This window comes from Antechinus flavipes, chromosome 5 (genome assembly GCF_016432865.1).
Source record: "Antechinus flavipes isolate AdamAnt ecotype Samford, QLD, Australia chromosome 5, AdamAnt_v2, whole genome shotgun sequence".
NCBI lineage: Eukaryota > Metazoa > Chordata > Mammalia > Dasyuromorphia > Dasyuridae > Antechinus > Antechinus flavipes.
This window is the reverse complement of record NC_067402.1, coordinates 165,012,288-165,033,728: the sequence shown is the minus strand read 5'-3', so window position 1 is coordinate 165,033,728 and position 21,441 is coordinate 165,012,288. Positions and strand designations below refer to the sequence as shown.

Here is a 21,441-nt window from a genome sequence, read left to right as displayed (position 1 = left end):
TCTAAAAGTACCAATGAACATGATTTAATGGAACTTGGCTTAGTTTCCTACTGCTGCTCTTATGACATCCTGAACTTCACTTGCTGGACTATAGTGATTTGACTGTGAATGAATGTCTCATTTCTCAGGCAGACAAGTTAGGGGGCAGGATAACTAATTGAGTCATCCTACTATCAAATTCTATAAGTCTAAACTTTGAACATTACCTAAACACTTATCTCAAGAATCTTCTGTGAAGTCTTTCCATTCTTTTTCACAATGGAGTATTTTTTCCCTGTTGTTTCTTAATTAAAGATGTATTGCTAGTTACCTAAAGCCTACAGCTTAACAGGCTTCATGTCCATATTCCAAGATTTTCTTTTAGGATAGATCTAGAGAGAGATGTCTAAAGTCCCTCTGTTCTTCACCATAAGAAACATTTTATAGAATCATTCTATTTCCCAGAAGACTTAGTATTATATTGTTGCACTGAGATGTTGTGCTACCCACCTTCATTTTGCAATATAAACTTTAAACATAATAACTGAAGGCATTGAATAAAATCATTGAGATTAATTTTTCAAATGGAATTTTAGGAGCCTATTACAAAATTTCGTTAAGCTCTAAGTACATCTAAATCACACGCAAAAAAGAAAATTGCAAATGGAAAATTAAATAGATAATAGATATTGACATAATGTCATATTTTTTCTATGGTTAATTTGGTATTATTTTATTTTCTTCAAAACTTAGATTTTCAATTTTTTTTAGTTTGATTTTAAGAACTTTCATTTAGAAGGAATGTCAGCTGCAACTCTGGGCCTAAATGATTTGTTTCTTCCACAATTACAGTTAGCACAAAGATAGCACATATTAGGCAATAAATGTTTATTGAATTGAATTTCCAGTTAATTTTTTTCCTGAAAACCCTTTTAAAAAATTATCAAGAACTTATTTTTTTTCCCTTTCCACCTCCTTCCCACTGGGAAAACAAACAAAGAAAAAAATACAAAACCCTTTCAACAAATTATCCAGTCAAGCAAAATAAATTCACTCACAGAGACAGGTCCAAAAATGTGTCTCAATCTACATATTATTCCATCATTTCTCTGTCATGAGGTAGGAAATTTTTTTAAAAGAATCTTAAGTCCATAGTATCATGATTGATTATATTGATTAGAGTTTTTAAGTCTGTCAGAACAAAGTTCATTTTTAGAATATTGATGTTTTAATATAAATTGTTCTTTACATTGCAGCAGTTCACACATGTTTTCCAGGTTTTAGATGAAACTGTCTCTTCATTTCTTTCAGAAAAAATAAACAAAAAAAGCAAACAGTATTCTATTATATTCAAAAGGAAGCAACTAGACGGCTCAGTTGCTGACAGAAAGATCTGAGTACAAATCCAACCTCAGATACTAATAAACTGTGTGACCTCCAACTGGAGGAGGAAATAGCAAGCCATTCCATTATCATTATCCATGGAACAATATGGTGTACAAGGTCACAAAAGTCAGACATGCTTGAATGACTAAAGAATCACAAAAATTATATTCAAAATATGCCATAATTTGGCCAGCCATTTTTTAAAATAACTTTTTATTGATAGAACTCATGCCAGGGTAATTTTTTACAACATTATCCCTTGCATTCACTTCTGTTCCGATTTTTCCCCTCCCTCCCTCCACCCCCTCCCCCAGATGGCAAGCAATCCTTTACATGTTGAATAGGTTACAGTATATCCTGGATACAATATATGTGTGCAGAACCGAACAGTTTTCTTATTGCACAGGGAGAATTGGATTCAGAAGGTATAAATAATCCGGGAAGAAAAACAAAAATGCAAGCAGTTTATATTCATCTCCCAGTGTTCTTTCTTTGGGTGTAGCTGCTTCTGCCCATCTTTGATCAATTGAAACTGAATTAGCTCTCTTTATCGAAGAGATCCACTTCCATCAGAATACATCCTCAAACAGTATCGTTGTTGAGGTATATAATGATCTCCTGGTTCTGCTCATTTCACTTAGCATCAGTTCATGTAAGTCTCGCCAGTCCTCTCTGTATTCATCCTGCTGGTCGTTCCTTACAGAACAATAATATTCCATAACATTCATATACCACAATTTAGTCAACCATTCTCCAATTGATGGGCATCCATTCATTTTCCAGCTTCTAGCCAATACAAACAGGGTTTCCACAAACATTTTGGCACATACAGGTCCCTTTCCCTTCTTTAGTATCTCTTTGGGGTATAAGCCCAGTAGAAACACTGCTGGGTCAAAGGGTATGCACAGTTTGATAACTTTTTGAGCATAGTTCCAAACTGCTCTCCAGAATGGCTGGATGTGTTCACAATTCCATCAACAATGTATCGGTGTCCCAACATTCCACATTATCTTTCCCTGTCACTCTAGCCAATCTGACAGGTGTGTAGTGGTATCTCAGAGTTGTCTTAATTTGCATTTCTCTGATTAATAATAATTTGGAGCATATTTTCATATGTCTATAAATAGTTTCAATTTCTTCATCTGAGAATTGTCTGTTCATATCCTTTGACCATTTATCTATTGGAGAATGGTTTGATTTCTTATAAATTAGAGTCAATTCTCTCTATATATTTGGAAATGAGTTGGCCAGCCATTATTCAGTTATCTTTTTATTCTTTCAGATTCTTGGTTCCTACCAAAACTAACTAAATAAAGCTACCATAAAAAGATGAGTGGTTCATTAGCAACCCAGTACCTGAAAAAAACTAGGTGAAATAGCATGGTGGTTATTATGGGACTTGGGGAAGAGGAAGACCTGATTTTGAATCCTTCCTTAAATGCTAATATAGAACTGAGCTCTCTGAGTTTCTTCATCTTTACAAAGAGTAGCTCTGAAGCCCCTTCTTATTCTAAATCTATGATAATTATTAGGTGATCTTGATGCCTACTTATGAATCACACCATCATCTTCAAATATTAAGTGTCTAAATACTTACCCTATTAATATCATCTCTCTTTGTGTATTTAGCATTTTCATAAATCAGCACTTCTATAATTTAGCTTCTATTATTGTTATAAGGTAATATAAGAATACAATATCATACAAGAGATTATATTAGCTGTTTTATACAAAATTATTTGTTAAGGGCTGGAAGTTTCACACAAGACATTATCTCTTCCTTCAAGAAGTTAACAATTACATAATTATAATAACTAACATTTATATTATTTTATCATGTTCCAGTCAGTGTGCTAAGTACTTCACAACTATTATCTCATTTGATCCTCACAATAACCTGCAAGATAGATTCCATTCTTATCTTTATTCTAAAGATGAAGAAACTTTGACAGACAGGAATGAATTGGCTTGCCTAAAGTTACCATGCTAATGTCTAAGGCTGGATATGAATTCAAATCTTCTTGACTCTAGACCTGGTACTCAATCCACTATACCACCTAATTTCCCAAATCAGGAGATAGTTCACCAGTGCAGATAAGACACAATATTACACAATAAATTATGTTTTTTTTTTCCTTTTTGGTCCACACTGATGATTTTATTTGTGTAGAAAGCATTTGCATTATACATATTATGTGTATGTATATATTCATGTTATATAAGTCTCTTCATTTTAAACTGCTGAGGCATTTTAAAGGGGGAGGCATTACAGAACCCATTAAGCTACATGGGGAAACAAAGGCACCAAGAGAATAAGTGATTTCTGCTTAGGTGTTAAAAGAAAACCTCTTATCTCCCTAAGCTTTCTTTGTATCAACTATTCATTTATATAGTGTTTTTATAGTTATAAAATCACATCTTATATTTTTATATAATTCCTTCACTTTGTAAAGATAAACTACTTTCAGTCATTCTCTAAAAAAAATTTCAGATCCTAGAAAATGAAAAATGATTGGCTTAGGGGCAAGGAATACTGTCTTTATTGTTTGGTCTTAGCTAGTATATTTATAGTTTCTATAGCAAATGAATCAAAATCTCTATTTTTAAAAATGAAACAATACAAATTACTTTTTTGCTTATTCAAATGGTCATTTTGGTATGTTGAAACTGTCATGGACTTTGAGAACTGGAAAGCTTATAGAGAATGTGGAATATATTACTCCCTTTTCAAAAATGTGGAAATATAAGCCCAATGCAATGCAGTAGTTTACTCAGTCATATTGTAAGTTACCAGCAGAACATGTGCTAAAACAAGAGTCTCTTGTGTCCTTTTCTGTCTTGGCAAAGTAACTAATTCCATTTGTAGTGATACTCTTCTGATAATCCCATATAGGAGTAAGAAGCTCCATTTTACTTCCTTTATCAGTTTCCCTTAAATTTGGCTCACGTTTAAAGGGTTTTAAGAGTGCATAGTACTAACAAACTTATAAAGTTCCAAAGTTTTTCTCCTCTGGTTCCTTTCCTGAGATAAGGATGGATCCTGACCTTGTCATCTTCTCTGCTATGACAAGACCAAAGGAACAGATGACTCCAGCTGTGTATTCAATGGAAGTGAAAGAGTAAGGCAAAAATCTTTCAAAGTGGTCAAATCTACCCATTATCTTGCATCAATAATCTGTGATATTTGCTGTTAATTTATAAAATAAATAAAATGTAACCCATTCCAATCCCATCAGATAGGATAAAAAGAAGATAATTGATTTTATAAATTTCTTTTGATTTTTTATCCCCCTCTCACTCCCCATTTTAGGTGGTAATTAGAAATACTAATGCTAACCAGGCAAGAGCGAAGGCAAACAAGACCCCTATAGGCAGCACAGTGCATTAATGTAAAAATATGCCCAGACAACATAACTTGTCAGAGAGGATTATTTCTACTTAGTGAATCTGCAGGGGCCCCTTTGCTCCACCATTCAGCATTTGACTAAGATTGGGGGTGGGAAAAGAGAAGTGGGGGAGGGAGAGAGAGAGAGAGAGAGAGAGAGAGAGAGAGAGAGAGAGAGAGAGAGAGAGAGAGAGAGAGAGAGAGAGAGAGAGAGAGAGAGAAAGCGTATTAGTGAACAGCTACTGTGGCATTGATGTTTGAGCGCACTTCTGAACTGGCTTTTGTTGAGAGTATCGGTGTAGAAAGCATGCGCTGTCCCAAATCCGCTGTTACTATGAGAAATGAGAAGCTGCTTTTAAGGTATGTTGTCATCTCCTTTGTTTTTAATGTATGCTTTCCAATTGCCAGAGCTGACTGTGACAATAACTATTCTCTGAATAAAATTGCTTCTCAGTTGAGAGAGAGAGAGAGAGAGGAGAGAGAGAGAGAGAGAGAGAGAGAGAGAGAGAGAGAGAGAAAGAGAGGGAGAAAAGGGATTGCTATGTGCAAGTCATATTTATACTAGTTAGCTTTTGAAAGATTATCATGTATTGATTTACTGCTACATGTGAAGGGTAGGCAACTAATTTTAAAGAGCAAAATTTGACTCTTCATTTGTCTTTCTCTTTCTAATATTTCTTTTTCATTATTATGCACTGTGCTTGAAATAATCATGGTAAAAAGGAAATAAAATGACTCCATATTAGAACTTGTGTTCTAAATATCACTTTAATCAGAATTTAGCTGACCTAAGATAGTCCTTTGTGCTACCAGTTGAGTTCTTTTCTTCTGTTTGCCAAAATATGTACCTGTGTTGGAGGACCAGTGAACATGCATGGTGTCCTGAGTCCCCACATATTGAAAACAAATTTAAATTCTTGCATGTCACCTATACTACGGTTCCATCTTATACTAAGAATGAGCTACCACTAACCTTTTTGGGGGGCAGAGGGAATTATGTGAAAACTGGCATCCTGCTTTGAAAAATGTAGTCTTTTCTTTATTTGCTAGCAGACATTGTAGCACTGAATACATCTTTGGGTCTGACAATGGGACGGGCTGAACAATGGAGCTGTCAAACTAGCTTAATGCATGTCTGGAGCTGTTGGGCTTTTTTTTCCCCCCAACACTCTTTTTTATCTTCTATAATCTTGTTTGTATAGACTATGCAGAATGAAGAGCTTTTAGTATTGCTTGTTTATGGTTGTGGGTTTAAAAAATTTAATATCTACTGTTCACAGAGCTTTTTGCATTTTGTAGCTATGTCGGTTGGATTAAGTTAGAGATTTATTGCTATCCTCTCTGTTAACTAGAGAAAGAAAACTTATTGATTGAGAAGCTTGTAATACCATTATCAATCTGGCAAATACCTTGTTGTCAGGAATGTCTTTACGATATTTAATGCCTGGCAATTTCAAGTTTTATAGACTTAAAGCACTTACAATATAGACAAAGTTAAGAGGAATTTTTTTAATTAAATGAATTATTATTTCTAGTCCTTGATCTATTTTTGTAATCCAGAAAGAAGTATGATTAGAAATCCAAGGACAAATGTTGGAACTTTTGCCCACATAATTTTAATTATAAATTATAATTCTAAAATAACTATGATAATAATTATTGAGTTATAGGTCTCTGTAGGGAGATATTCAAGCTTTTGTTTCTGATTCTTAATTTATTCTTATGCCCTCATAAGGTACAGCTTTATGGAAAGAAAAAAAATTTCAAGCTTTCCAAAATTGTGTTTTGAAAAAAAGTGCTTATCTCTAATGTGTGGCTAGTGAGATTTCAAGGAAGATAATTTTTTAAAAATCTATTTCTAACTTGTAAAATAAAAAAATAAAAAAACACTTTTTTTTTCTTTCCTGTAACTGATGGTAATAATACTTTAAATAGCAATTAATTTATTTATTGATAAGCATAATTATCTCTAGCATGCATGTTTTGCTTAAACATATGCACTAAAAGCAATAAAAAGATCAGTGTATTTTTAGAGTGATTTTGTACTTTTTTAAAAATGAGAAATATCAATAAAAATCAAAATATTTTAGTTGCAAGTAATGTTTCTTGGTCATATACCTTGTTAATTTATTTTATCAATAATGAGGATGGAATTAGGGACAAAGTTCAATATGTATGAAAATATGTGTATTTGTGAAACAATAAATATATTTCAAGGGTTTGGACGTAAATTATTATAGTTTATATTTTGAAGGATATGGAATATATTTTAATGTTATTACCAAACCATAAATGCAAATGTAACTGGTATTTAGCATGTTAAGTTTAAATCTAGAGTGCTTTTCTTAAAACAAGAAGCTTTTGACAATGTTTTTAGAAACATTTACTGGTCCTCAGAGAAGAGATAAGATGATGCCTTTTTCTCTAAAGCTGTGATATGCTATATTTTTGAAGTTACTCATCTTGTACAGAGTGGATTCTAGGATTTGCAATTATCTTGGTCTTTACTTCCAATCTAATGTGAACTGTTCGCTCCAGTGGGTGCACTAGCAATTGCTTTTAGGATGAGCTCAAAACAGGAAACTGGTGAAACCTTTTTCACTGTCTCCAGATCGGCCAGTTTATAATTTGGGAAAATCCAGATTCAGAAAACAAACTGAAAGTAATGAATTCATGTTATCTCTGTAACTTGAGAGGATGTTAAACAGTATTTTGAGAATTCAATCTTAACCAATAGTTTCCTCCATTCCCCAGGTGCTTGTTAATATTATATTTGTGTTAAGAAATAACTTTGAAACATACATGCTAGCTTCTTAGTCATATTAAATTACAGATGCTTCACTTATAATCAATTTATTCCATTAAGTCTTGGATGATTCTTGTTAGGTGAGAGTCTCTACTGCTGCTTTTTATACATATAGAAACTGAAATCCACCTTTGTAGATTCAGTAAATAACCCTTTGCTTTAATTGAAAGAACAGCTCACTGCTAGGAATTTAGTGAACTTCTCTGCATCCATTTGCTTAGGTGTACCAAGATAGCTGGCCTGTATCCTGCAGTAATTCTTAACCGTGTAATTCACCCCTCCCCCAAACTTGCCAAGTGACCAGAAGATGCCAAAATAAAGTATAGTTTAAAATGTAGAACTATGAAAAGTTCAGATTTGCAAGGAGAAATCCTTGAAAATTCAAATGAGTAAACTGTCATTTTGAAACAGACTGTAGAAATCATACCCAGAATATCCTCCCAAATGAGCTTTGAGTCATGTCCCATGTTTTTATTTGATCACAAAGTACAATCTCTAATCCCAAAGTATTAATATTCTCTTCATTAAAGTAGAGTAAAAACTAAAGTGTTCCTGTTACCAAGTTTAAGTATATAAGATTGCAAACTATACCTTTGGGGCTGAAAAAACAAAAGAGCACTTTCAATTAATATTCATATCTAGAACTTTTATAGCAAGTGCAGATTGTGCTTGAATACTTAGGAAGTCATTCAAGGAGTGAATCAATACTAATTATTGTAATCAGGAGGGTTAATTAGCAGAAGATGTGGCTGATGGAAAGTTCATTGCTTACAGCCCTGGAAACACCTATGTTGATGAAACCTAAAGGGAAGATGCCAAGGAAAGAGCTTCATGTGAAAAGAAGATGGGTTTTCACTTGGCTTTAAAGAGCCCATCCTTCCCAGATGAGAAACATGACTTGATTTTCGCATGGGATGGATGTCGAGGAAATTAGAAACAGCCAACTGAATTGCTCGTAAAGCGATTTCTGTGGAAGTCATTAATGGAGTGCAGGGACCTTTTTTGCCTCCTCTGCTGCTCTGCAGTATTTATTTGTACCTTCCTCCTCTCCCCCCTCATATGTTAATCTGTGCAACTCTTTTCAGTTTCTGACTTATTTATGAATCAACTTTATAAACCTCCTCATTTTTATAATCTAAATACTTTCTGAGGGTTGCAGGGCTTTTTGGGAGGAGAAGGATGTGGTTTTTTTTTCTCTCAGACAACTCTCTTTTTCTCTGTCCTATCTCTCATCTCTTTATCTCCCAGTCTCTCTGTTTCTAGTTTTCTTTGTGTTTCTCTATCTCTTTTTATATCTTTATCTGTCTTTCCTTACTCCTACTGTGCTACTGCTGCTGGTTTGAGAGCTTCTTTTAGCTAAGAGAGACTCTTATTTTTTAGGAGAGATGCAGCCATACTTCTTTCAAAGGACAAGGTTTGGAGAGGATTAACAATTTGTGGAATTTCAGTTAGCTGACATTGGGAAGAGGGTGTCTGGGGAAGGAAAACATCCGTGAGGTTCAAATGATGTGGCCAATTAAGAATTAAAATGAAGTGTTCTAGAGCTTAAACACCTCTACATTTTACTTGCCAGCAATCTCCAGAGAGTAATCTCAGAAAAACTGTAAACTTAAATTTAAATGAACGTGTGTATGGGTATGTGTGTGTTCCTCCCCCACCATGTGTGCCCATTTCTATTCTTCTGAACATTATCTTTCAAATTATTCCCTAGATTAGGATTCAGTACAGTGTCACAAATACTACTGGTTAAGTGTTGTTTTTAGATGAGGTAAATTCTGTTTCTAAACATATCATTCCTGCTTCCTGTAATGTCATTAGGGATTATCATGTACAGGTGTTATTTATCTTTGCCACAGCTTTCCCATGACTCTTTTACTGCTTTCTAACACGTTTACTTGTATGTCATCCCTATCAGAGGTAACTGAAAATGTCAGCAATTGGGAAAGGATGACACCAAGCCCGGGATGACATACATTACTAGGGCAGTATGAGCTTCAGCCTCCATAGCCTATTCCAACTTGACCTGTTCTGTGATTGGCTGCCTGAGAAGATGATGAATCACTGGAGTTTATGAAACAGGACTTGCCAGCATACCCACAGAGGAAATAAAAACTTGAATTTTCTTGTCATGGGGAAGAAAGGCTTATTAAAATAGAACTTAACATGACTTACAGCTCTGCTGTATTCACAAGTTTGTAGGAATCTCTTCTCTCTCTCTGTGTGTGTGTGTGTGTGTGTGTGTGTGTGTGTGTGTCTTTCTGTCTCTATGTCTCTGGATCTCTATCTCTATGTTTCTGTGGATGTGTATCTGTCTCTGTCTCTCTGTGTGTCTCTCGGAATCTGGGTGTATCTCTCTCACTCTCTCTCTTTCTCTCTGTCTCTTTCTTTGGTCATTAGCTGTTCTCTAAATTAACTAGTTCTAGTAGAGTTAAGCCTTTATATAGGCACTGATCAAATGCTTTACTTCTCCATTGTAGAACAATCTCAGGAATAGCAGTGTTACTCTGTCCTAGGATGTAACTATGTTTTTCTCTTTGGCTCTCAGATATCTAGGTCTTCTTTTTGCCTCTATTCATCCATTCCCCGCCACAAACAAGATGGTTCAAAGACCATCAATGGGAATAGTTACCTATCTTGCTGCTGGCCAGCATGTATTCATAAGGAGGTGAATGATCCTATTTCATTCCAATTCTGAAATCCTGTGATTCTCTTTTAGGTAGGAGAAAGCAGTCTCAGGTGCCAATAATTAGGATGCCTTTTTTTTTAAAGCTATTAGGACTATCATCCATGCCTCTCTTCTAAAACACTGCTAAGAGGAATATTTCCAGAAGATAATTGTCAGCCGCTTATCCCACCCTGAGGTTCCTTGATGGCTATATAAGTGGAATTAGGGGATGGTTGGAAGGGAAGGGAATCATTTCAATTCTTACTGGGACTTATAGCTTTTAAAATGTGTGTGTGTGTGTGTGTGTGTGTGTGTGTGTGTGTGTGTGTGTGTAAGGAAAAATAGAACCTATGGTCCTTAAAAATTTGGTACATTGTTAGATAATCTACATATTTTCTTGCCTGAGGTTTCTGTACTTTGCATCCTGTATTGATGGCACAATGCTGATCTTAGAATACCTGAATTCGAATTTTGCTTCTACTCTTGGCAAATTCTTTATCCTCTCTCAATTTCTTCATTTTTTTTAAAATAATAACAAGCAACTCACAAGGACAGTGTGATTATCAAGTAAGATTATATACATAAAGCATTTTGCAAATCTTAAAGCTCCATTAAATTATTAGCTATAGTATTGCCATTTGTCTGAATTTCCCAATCCATTATCATTTTACCCATTAACATGAGTCAGTTAAAACAAAAAGTATACCTTTATAAGAAAGATTATTAATTTTGATCTATACTTAGTGACTGTTTTTTCTGTGGGTTTAGACACACTTCCCCTCCTCAAGTAAATTCAGCTTCCCAAGGTGCAGCCCACTGTTCCTTCCAGCTCATCTTCTTGCCAAATTTGTGATCAGAGTAAAAAAATGAAAGATAAGAAGAAAAAATAGAATATAAAAGGAGAAATAACAGCCCTTTTACTTTTAATAATTTCTCCTCTGTTCTTTATTTCAACTACTGAGATTCATAAGAACATAGAATGGAAGGATTTTAAGCATACCCTTAGGATTTTCTTTCCTTGAATTGTTTTTAACTTCTGGAATGGGGAGAACTGGAAAAAATAGTAAATTTAGATGAATTTGAAACATTCTTTGAATATAAATACAGAATAAAGTATTCTTCCCTAACTTTGTGCTTCATCTCCATGGAGGAGATCAGATAGACCACCAGTAGTTCAAGCTGTGATGATCAGCCAAGTATATATGGAATATTATGTGCCTAGCATTAATACCGTGAGAGATACAAGAAAAATATATAAAAAACATTGTTCCTTGCCTTCATGGAGTTTATGGTCCTATGGGAGAAAAAGGGTAGGGGTGAGGGGGAGAGATATGATTAATACACATGAAACGTGGAGAAAGCACAAGATAGGGTATAATATGCTAAGTGATGTGGTATAGGCAATAAATGAATTTAGATTCAAAAAATGTTGAATTATATAGAGACCAAATTACTATAGGAAAGGCTGCCAGGAGGAAATGAGATTTGAGATAGGCCATGTAGCATAAGTTGGTTGAGGTGGAAAAAAAGAGGGGAAAGAATATTGGTCATGTAAATAGCTAAATTAATATAAAAATAATAAGTAGCATTTACATAGCTTTTTAGGGTTTGGAAAATACTTTATAGATGTTATTTCATTTGATCCTCATAATGATACTGTGACATAAATGCTATTATCATCATCTTATTTATTCTTATTAATTATTCCAAATTAGAGTATGCAAACTGAGGCACAGAGAGATGAGCCAGCTAATAGCACAAAATGAAAAGTAGACATTGTGGATAAGAGCCCTGAACTTGGAGTCAGAAGACCATATACATTTATCAGCTCTATGACTTTTGCAGGTCTTAACTTCTCTCTGCTTCACTTTCCTTTTCTGTAAAATGGGAAGAAAAACAGCAAGTACTTCACAGGGTTATTATAATAAAATGAGATAACATATACATGGCACAAATTCCATGTAAATGTTTTCTATTATTATATTTGCTCACAATCACATAGCTAGTAAATATCTGAGGGCCCATTTGAGTCCAGAACTCTAAGTCCAGAACTCTAAGCTCTATCCATTGTGCTATCTAGCTAACCAAATAAAATCATACTGCCTTGGGCCTAAAATCTAAAAGGCAGATAGATGACATAGTAAACATAGCTCTGGGAGACATGAGTTCAAATCCTGACACTGCATGACCTTCAGCATCAGGTAGCCACAGTTTTTTCATTTGTAAAATGATGAGATAGCTTCTAAGTTCTCTTCTGTCTTTAAACTTATGAGCTTATAATATAATGCTTTTCTTTACAAAATCCAAAGTCAAATTTTTGTTATGATGTCTTCTAATAACAGCATATTTACATAATGTAAGAAAGAAGAAAGCATCACTTTATATGTAGAAGAACTGAAACACATAATGGTTCAGTTTTTGCTAAGATCACACCCTTGGTAGTGCAGTTCACCTAGGAATCCAAATCCCCAGATATTTATCAGAAAAACATGATTCTTGTATCTACACTAAAATTTTTGTGTGGATATCCATCTTTCTGACAAATAATTTGTATAGTCCTTCTTGAAACATTTGAGGAAAAAAAACCTGAAAAACCAGTTGTTCTTTCTCATGGACTTTAGAGATTTATATTTTTTTAAAAAAGTTTAAAATAAGAAACAAAGCAAAATTTTCAAATCTCTTTAAATAACCTTTTTTTTAAAGAGACATATTTGAACCATGTCATGGAAAAAAATAGATGTTTTGTGCTCCAAAACTTGAGTCACTTTCAACCCACATTGACATTTTAACGGATTAGTTATAGAACTGGTAGAGTAATAAGAAAGTTAAAAACATAACTAATCATTATCTGAAAATAATGATAGCCTTTGATTTTTTTAAAAAATTTTTTTAGATTTCCCTACAAAGAAGATAGTTGCCCATTTGTTAAAGAGACTAGCTGATTCATCAGAAAGTTAAATCATTAGCTTCCAGTGCCATCCAGCAGGATCTTTGGCAGAATGAAATGGAGAACCCAACAGGCTTGGTTCTCAGATCTCATGATGTTTTCATTCTATTTTAAAGTAACAGTCTTATCCAGCTCTTGTCTCCAGCCTCCATATTAGGTGTACTCTCCACATAATGGACAAAAGCTCTTCTATGGAGATTAGTTATCATTGAGGGTAAAGTAGATTCATGTGTTTTAATTTACTGAAACCCAAAGCTTGTGCTGTGTCTAATCCTCCCTCGTCATCAAGATATATTTGTTTGAAAAGGAGAGACCCAGACAAATGGAGCTGAAGTACCTCCTGAGACTGGCTCATAAGATGGGATTGTGATTCATGCCAGGACCACAGTCACAGAACACCCCACCAGAAGGCTCAAAACGCTTTCATTTCTTTCTCTTTCACCCCCCACCTGTTGCTGCTTTCATTGAGACCCAGAGTAATGCCTACTGCTATCTTCCTTCTAGTTGCAGCTGTTCAGCTAGCTGTTGGTTCCATTTCTTAAGGCAGTAATTCATTCTCTTCTTTTATCACATGTTCCAGTAACTTAAATGTAAAAACTAGGGAAAAAAACTTTGCTTTGAGCCAGGGAAAGGAGGAGGGAAAATAGACAGAAGTAGAAGGGCAGAGATTGGGATAGGAAGTGTAATAGACTGCAAATCTTTCTCTGATGAGGATACTGTTAAGGCAGGGATTTTTTTTTTTTTAAATTATAAGTCTATAAAAACCAGTGGAGTTTATTCCTGTTGACAAGAATTTGAGTATATAATCTGGGAGAATTTTTAAAATACATGTACCTTTGAGGGTATCACCAAAGGCATTCTTTCATCAATTTGCAAATATTTATTGATGCCTGCAATATACGGTCAAATCATTATTTTCTCTGTCTACTTCTTCCTACTCTTGTCCTTCCTAATTTTCCCATGCTATTACTCACTTTCGTTTCACACAGTACTTGATCCTGCCTCCCTTAGCATATCCCCTGGCAGTGTCTGAAAAGGAATTGCATTGCCCAGTGAATAGAGCAGCTGTTCCTAGTTCAGAAATCGGCCTCAGCCAAAGCAAAGCCAAACTTGATTTCTCTTCCAGATAAGCAATGACTACTTCATTCGCTCTTCCCTTACCTTCCTCTTTATCTCTCTCTCTCTCTCTCTCTCTCTCTCTCTCTCTCTCTCTCTCTCTCTCTCTCTCTCTCTCTCTCTCTCTCTCTCTCTCTCTCTCTCTCTCACACACACACACACACACACACACACACACACACACACACACACACCATTTCTCTGTCTTTCTCTGTGTCTTTGTGTCTCCCTATCTCCCCTCTGTGTGTCTTTGTCTCTTTCTCTAACCCTGTCTATGTTTCTGTATCTGTGTCTGTCTCTGTCTCTGTGTGTCTCTCTATCTCTGTCTCTCTCTCCTGTCTTCTCTCTCTGTATATGTCTCTGTCTCTCTCTCTTTCTGTCTCTGTGTGTCTCTCTTTCTCCTCTCCCCTCCCCCGTTTCCCTCGCCCCCCAGCTTTTGGCATTGTTCCACAATTGGAGCTCTGTTGAGAAACAAAGGAAAAAAAAGAAAAGAAAAAAGGGAGGCAAAGAAGAAACATAAAGAAAAGAAAGGACAAAAGCAATGTGAAAGAAAAAGAAAGAACGAAGGAAAGAAAAGGTGGTTGCTATTTGGATACAGAAGATTTTCAGTGTTCCTATTTTCTCTATTGGGAGAAATCATTATAAAAATCTCATTTACACCTGAATTTGAGAATGCAAAAGTGTATATGTGCATTATATGTGGTGTTGTATATGTTCCTTGTATATGTATATGTGGGTGTGGGTGTGTGCATTATTTGTGTATGTGAATATTTAGATGTGTGTACAACAAGCAACACCTTCAATCTGAAAGAGCCTTCTAAATGTAGATAAATTCACAGTTCAATATTTGCTGTGAATAAAAGATGTTTCAGAAAAAAAAACTAGAAATAAGCAATCTGCAGTAGTTGTTTTAAAGCAGATATGCCTATTTTAAATGTACTTTAAAATGTAAAATGAAATTTTAATAGCATGTTCATGTTCTCAGAAAATGTTAATTTTAGGACTTATTTTTATGAAACAGGTGGTATAACCTTAATAGAATTTAATAAGGCCAACATTTCATGAGTTTTAAAAATGGGGGTGGTAGTGGAAAGTTTTCACTTGTTGCTGTCAATTTTTTAAAAATCAACCTACACCTTTGTAAAACTAAAAAAGAGACATTCATGCTGTATCTTTTATGGATCTATTTTATTTTTATTTTTTAAAGCACATGAAAAGCACCACAGTTTATTTTTGCAAGTCGATAATGAAGCTGGAATGGGCTAAGAACAAACACATGGCCACAAAGTCAGATAGCCTCTCAGGTACTTAAAATTCATGTGGATTTCAAATTTATTGGCTGGAAATGATAGGAAATTCCCATTTAGGTCCCATTTTTCTGGCTCCAAATTGCTCTAAGCACATTGGTGGGTTGTTGTTGTTTTTAACCACAACAGTTATGTTAATAAAATTTGAATCTGAAAATGTGATAAGGGAAATCTGTTTTGGATTCTGGCTTGACATGAAGAGCCAGAAGTGCAGGTAAATTTTTTTAAAGAAGGATACAATCACTGAAGAGACTTTTCCATGACTTTAGGTAACTGTGTTGCTGATATGGTAATGTCTTTTAAAGAGTTTCTCATTAATGTTTCTAATTAATGTTTAGTGGTAACAGAATGACTATTCATCATGAAATACACTGTGTTATTGGCAGGAGGAGGGAATCAGGTGTCCCATCACTTTTTTTTTTTTTAACTGTTTCAAATCTTGTGTGTGAGAAACACATTAGATTCTAGCATGAAAATAAAATAATGTACCTTGCTTTAATAGGATTGTTCCATTGGAAATCTGTGCCTAATGACTATTTCATTGATAAAGTGGGAGGGAGCTTTTTGGTAGAAACAGTACTTCATCTATCATACTATATAGCATTACTTTTTTTTTATTTTTTTTTTAATTGAATGTCCTTGTTTTGAAGCCAGCAATAATCTGGGCCTCATACAGTGCTCATTGGCCTGAGTTCAGTATAGGATGGAGGATAAGGAAGGTGGGCTGTTAAAATGGAACACTGCATTTACTTGCCTGGGAAGGGTTGCTATGAAATGAGGTCATTCAGAAACTTCCCCCTTGAAGTGCTTCCAATTCTTACATTGCCTTTTGTTTGGGAAATGAATAGCAAGTTGATTAAAAAAAGAGAGAGAAAGAGAGAGACAATTAAGGAAAGTAGGGGGATGGGATGAGAGAAGAGCTTCAGGGTTTTTAGTTTGTGGTACTAAAACGGAAGGGTCCCAGACAAAAGTAAAAGCCCTTGCTTCTGAACTCTGGGCCATCCAATTCCTCAAAGTTATATTAGCCAGGATTTCAGTTTGTAGGTCCTGCAAATGGGGAAGGCCAATTGAGATCAGGTTTACCCCCTGTAGTTGCTGTTTTAACTTCACCAGAATGCTAAATAGCTCCATGGAATTTGAAGGCTTCTGGAACTAGACCAATGGGGCTAACCATCAAGTAAACCCAATTACCAAAACATGATGTTGGATGACTCAGTCCAGCACAAAACACATCTAAGAGGATACTTTCTTTTTGTATCTTTTAACTTTGCTTTCTGTCATTTTAAGCTTTCCTTGAGGAAGAGAGGGATATTTGGAGGATGGTATTTTTTTTTTTTAAGCTTAAGACCTTTTAAAAGTTCAGTTTAAATAAGATGATCTTGTATATGGGCTGAAATAATGGAAACATAATAGACATTTGAAATAAAAGCTTATATTGGAAGACTTATTAGCTCTAACCCTGAAATTTGTTTCTTATTCCCTTCTCCCAAAACACACACACACACACACACACACACACACACACACACACACACACCCTACATGGAACCCTATATTTCTGTTTCATCATTTGTATATTTGTAGCTTCACTATTTAAATTCTGCTGTATCCCATAAGCTTTTTTTGGTTCATATCTTTGTGTCCTTTATAGGGTAAGTTTTCTTTTGCATCTGACCCTGGTCCTTCTTCTAACTTTAAATGGGAAAAGCAAATGTGCTTTGAAAGTATGTTACACTGTAGTTGTTAAATAAAGCAGTAACCTATGCACTCATAATGCTTTCTCTATGACCTACTTACATACAACTTCACCCTCCTTATAGTATGATTAAAAGCTGCTTTGAATCCACTATTCCCTCAAGGGATTTGAGGCTAGAATTTAACAAACTGCTGAGAAGGCTTAAGTCAGTAAGAGGGCTTCCCTACAGCTTCTTCCAGCTAATTCACATGCAATTAAAAGGAAAATAAATATTTCAAAAGACTGTACATGTTAATGAATAATGTTCCACCTTATAGAATGGGGGCTTAACTATATACAGTATTGAGCTTTGTTTTAGAAGTTGATTTTTCTGCATGGTTTTAAAAAATGTTGAGTTTTCCTTTTGAGGATATTTTGGAGGGTCAATTTTGTTTGGACATATGGAGAGTGACTTACTATTTATGATATATATTATTCATTCGTTCCTTATTTTAAGTCTCTTGCATTCCTAAATAATAAATGCAAAACTGAAGGTCAAAAATTGACTGTCAGTCCAACCAACCCCTTCTGTAAAATTGTGAAGGGATAACAATAACAACAAAACAACTACAACCCCCATACACACAACAACAGCAACAACAAAACTCTTATATATTCCTGAGCAGCAGGAATAAATATTGGTTTGTGCATAGTGTCTAGTAACAGAAGGGAATTGGCCTCTATAGATATAAGAATGTGTTTTGTTCATTGCTTTTCTCAATTCTCTGTGAATTTAAAACGGATACCTCAGCAACAGAGAAAATATTTTTAAACTACGGTAAATCCAACTCTTGCTAAAATTCACTATTGTGGAGTTAGAAAGTCAAAATTAATATGTTAGTTCAGCTGAAGGAAATCAGGCCAGCTTCTTGGAAGGATGAACTGAATTAAATCGTCCAAGGTCCATTACCTTATAGTACTCAGGGTACCATATCTGGATAAAACTGATATGTAAATGTCTGTTTTGCCACTTAGCTGGTGAAAATGGTAGGTACTCTTCATATAGGTTCGTGGAATCCAAATATGAATAAAAATGTTTTCTTCCAATGGTGCCCTGCTCTGAATATAGTATTAGAAAGGACTTTGGTGGAAGAGAATTATCTTTTTCCCCCACATTGTGAATTCTAATATCTTTAACAACATGTTATTTAATTGGTTAACCCTCTGGTTCCTGTGACTATGTTTCTAAAAAAGCCCCTCTCATAGAGATCAACATTTTGTAAGGTTTTGCTTGATATTAGTAGCTGTGACCCACAAACCAGTCACAACCTCCTGTAGCCTCAGTTTCCTCATCTGCAAGACAGGGATCATAAATACTACTTATATCTCATGGCTGTTGTGAGAAAATGCTTTGTTTACTTTAAAGCACCATACCAGCTAGAGACATTTTTATCATTATCACTATTATTATGTCAATTTAATATCTTATTGGATATTATTGATAAGAAGGAGAAAAGAAAATCAAGTGGATTTGCAAAAGAGGCCTTGCAGTGCCATCCTGTATACTAACAGCAATGAAGTGAAAAGTGATATCAGAACATGTGGAACATGTGGAATATGAAAACCATAAACTTCTAGTACTTTGATGGTGCAGGTTTTAAACTGAAATATGCTGGAATAGAAAGGGTATCATTTTGTGAACTATTTAGTTGTTTCAAGAATTGATTTATTTGACCAAGATAATATTAGAAACTAACATACACATAGTAGCACAGAATAGTATAAAATACTTATTTTTCCAACACACCTCAAACCATCTTCTAAAGACCATCTCATCTTCTGTCTAATGCTGATGAAGATTTTTTTGCTATGTTCCCCAATTCTATTAAATTTAATCATTCCACGTATTTAAATAGATATTTTAGCTGAATAGCTGCTATATCTGAAAACTTAGCATAAATCATCCTGTTGAAATGTTGTATGTCTAATAGTAGAAATTCATATATTAATGATTTATCACTCAAAGAAAATAAGGTGTGTTATTTCTGTCACCTCATACTTAAAACTACTTACTTTCCCCCCAACATTTCAACATAATGCAAAAAAGAATTATTTCTGTGCAGGGTTCCTTCCTTCCTTCTTTCATTCTTTCCCTCCTTCTTTCCTTCCTTCTTTCCTTCCCTCCTTCTTTCCCTTCTTCCTTCCTTCTTTCTTCCCTTCCCTCCTTTTCTTCCTTCCTTCCTTCTTTCCTTCTTTCCTTCTTTCCCTCCTTCCTTCCTTCCTTCTTTCCTTCCCTCCTTTTCTTCCTTCTTTCCTTCCCTCCTTCCCGCTTTCCTTCTTCCTTCCTTCCTTCCTTCCTTCCTTCCTTCCTTCCTTCCTTCCTTCCTTCCTTCCTTCCTTCCTTCCTTCCTTCCTTCCTTCCTTCCTTCCTTCCTTCCTTCCTTCCTTCCTTTTTTCCTTCCTTCCTTCCTTCCTTCCTTCCTTCCTTCCTTTTTTCTTCCTTCCTTCCTTCTTCCTTCCTTTTTTCCTTCCTTCCTTCCTTCCTTCCTTCCTTCCTTCCTTCCTTTCCTTCCTTCTTCTTCCTTCCTTCCCTTTCTTTCTTTTCCCAAGTTCCTAAATGTAATTTTTGGTTAAACAAAATATAATTTGCCAGATACATTTTCCTAATTAAGTCACTAAGTTCAGGTTAGTTGTTCCTAGAAAGATCACTCGATGGTAATTCTGCCATAATAAAGCAGCCTACTTAAAGGTCTTCCTTTTTTTATACTAAGGCTTGCCGAGGTTTTTTGTTTTGTTTTGTTTTTTGTTGTTTGTTTGAACTTTGTAATGAAATCGGCCTTGGCAATGTAGTCACATCACTCCGTGCTATCGGGTCTGATTATAAAGCCTTTTTTGTCGATTGAATGGCAACCAGGGAGATTTTTTTTTTTTTTTAAGAGAACTCATTTACATTTCTGGATATCGTTGGAATTCAAAAGTATTTGTCTAAGGGATGCCTCTCCCTTTCTTGCAGCCCTTTCTTGCCCTTGTTGTCCTTCTTCATTGTAGGATTTTTGCTTCCTTCCCCCTTCTATTACAAGGGGTCGTCGGGGAGCAGGGAGGTGGGGAGAGCACCACCTTAGGCGGAGTTGCAGGGGTTAAGCTGTAGCTGCAGTGGGAGCGTAGCCCCGCCCCTTCTTTCAGCACCTGGTGCTCTATAGACAGTTGCCTCAGCAGTAGATTTCAGAGGGGATTGGAGGAAAAACAAGAGAGGGGGAGAGAATGTGACAACTGCCGCTTTGGGTTGCTGCCTTGGGGGGTGGGGGGGGAGGCCTCCCGCACCTGTCCCTGCCTGTCTCTCAGCCAGCCCAGTCGCTGAATCAGACCCAGCCCGAAGCAGGCATCCCTCATCTGCCAGACCCGGGAGTGAGCTGTTGCCCCGTAAAGAACATGACTTCTTCCTTCAAGCTGGATTTCCTCCCGGAGATGATGGTTGATAGCCGCTTGCTAGTTTCGGAGAGAATGTAAGTGGAGCCCCGGCCGCCCCTGCCCGATGCAGCAGCATCTTCGGAGAGAGCTCTGGTGCCTGTGAGGGGGCAGAGCGTGGGGGGCTGGAGGGAGGGCGGCGGCATGGGGAGCGTTCCGAGGACACCTTGGGCCATTTAAACAAAGCTCGCTGTTGCTGCCTCCGCTGCCGCCGCCGCTGCTACCGCTGCCGCTGCCGCTGCCGCCGCCGCCACCGCTGCCGCTGCCGCCGCCGCCACCGCTGCCGCTGCCTCCGCTGCTGCTGCTGCCGCTGCTGCTGCAAAGTCTGGTTTATCTGGAACCTCTCCGGAGGGGAGTGAGGAATTTGCAAGCGGTTGGCATTCTTCTCTGCCCAGAACCGAACGGTAGTTGGTTGGGGGGAGGGGGGAAGGAGGGGGTCTCCTCCACCCCCCAGTTCCCCCCAACCCCCCAAATATCCATAGATTAGAGGCTTCTCTGTTTGGTTTTCTGGCAGGAGGCTGGCTCGCTGAACGCGGTGAGGAGGCAGAATGCTTTCCCCCCCCCTATTCTATCGCGGTGCCATGTGAAAATGCGGGCGAGCCCAGAGCAGATGAACACACTTTCCCCCAGGTCCAGTGACATTCCAATGTAGATGGAGGCGCACGCGCGCCGTCGTGCATGCAGGCATGCATGCATGCATGCGTGTGTAT

The 21,441-nt window shown here is 36.4% G+C and overlaps 1 protein-coding gene across 25 annotated transcripts in view; it reads left to right on the top strand.

Annotated features, from left to right (window-relative positions):
• CELF2 (CUGBP Elav-like family member 2) overlaps positions 1 to 21,441 on the top strand; it is a 974,186-nt gene that overhangs the window by 591,886 nt on the left and 360,859 nt on the right. For 7 of the 25 annotated variants that reach the window (XM_052000329.1, XM_052000328.1, XM_052000322.1 and 4 more), the window contains exon 1: positions 4,953 to 5,110. The exons of 10 other annotated variants lie outside the window; for them this stretch is intronic. In XM_052000329.1, coding sequence (XP_051856289.1) covers positions 5,004 to 5,110 — 107 coding nt within the window. In that variant the 5' untranslated portion in view covers positions 4,953 to 5,003. 8 more of the 25 variants (XM_052000326.1, XM_052000323.1, XM_052000320.1 and 5 more) reach the window with 5 other exon arrangements.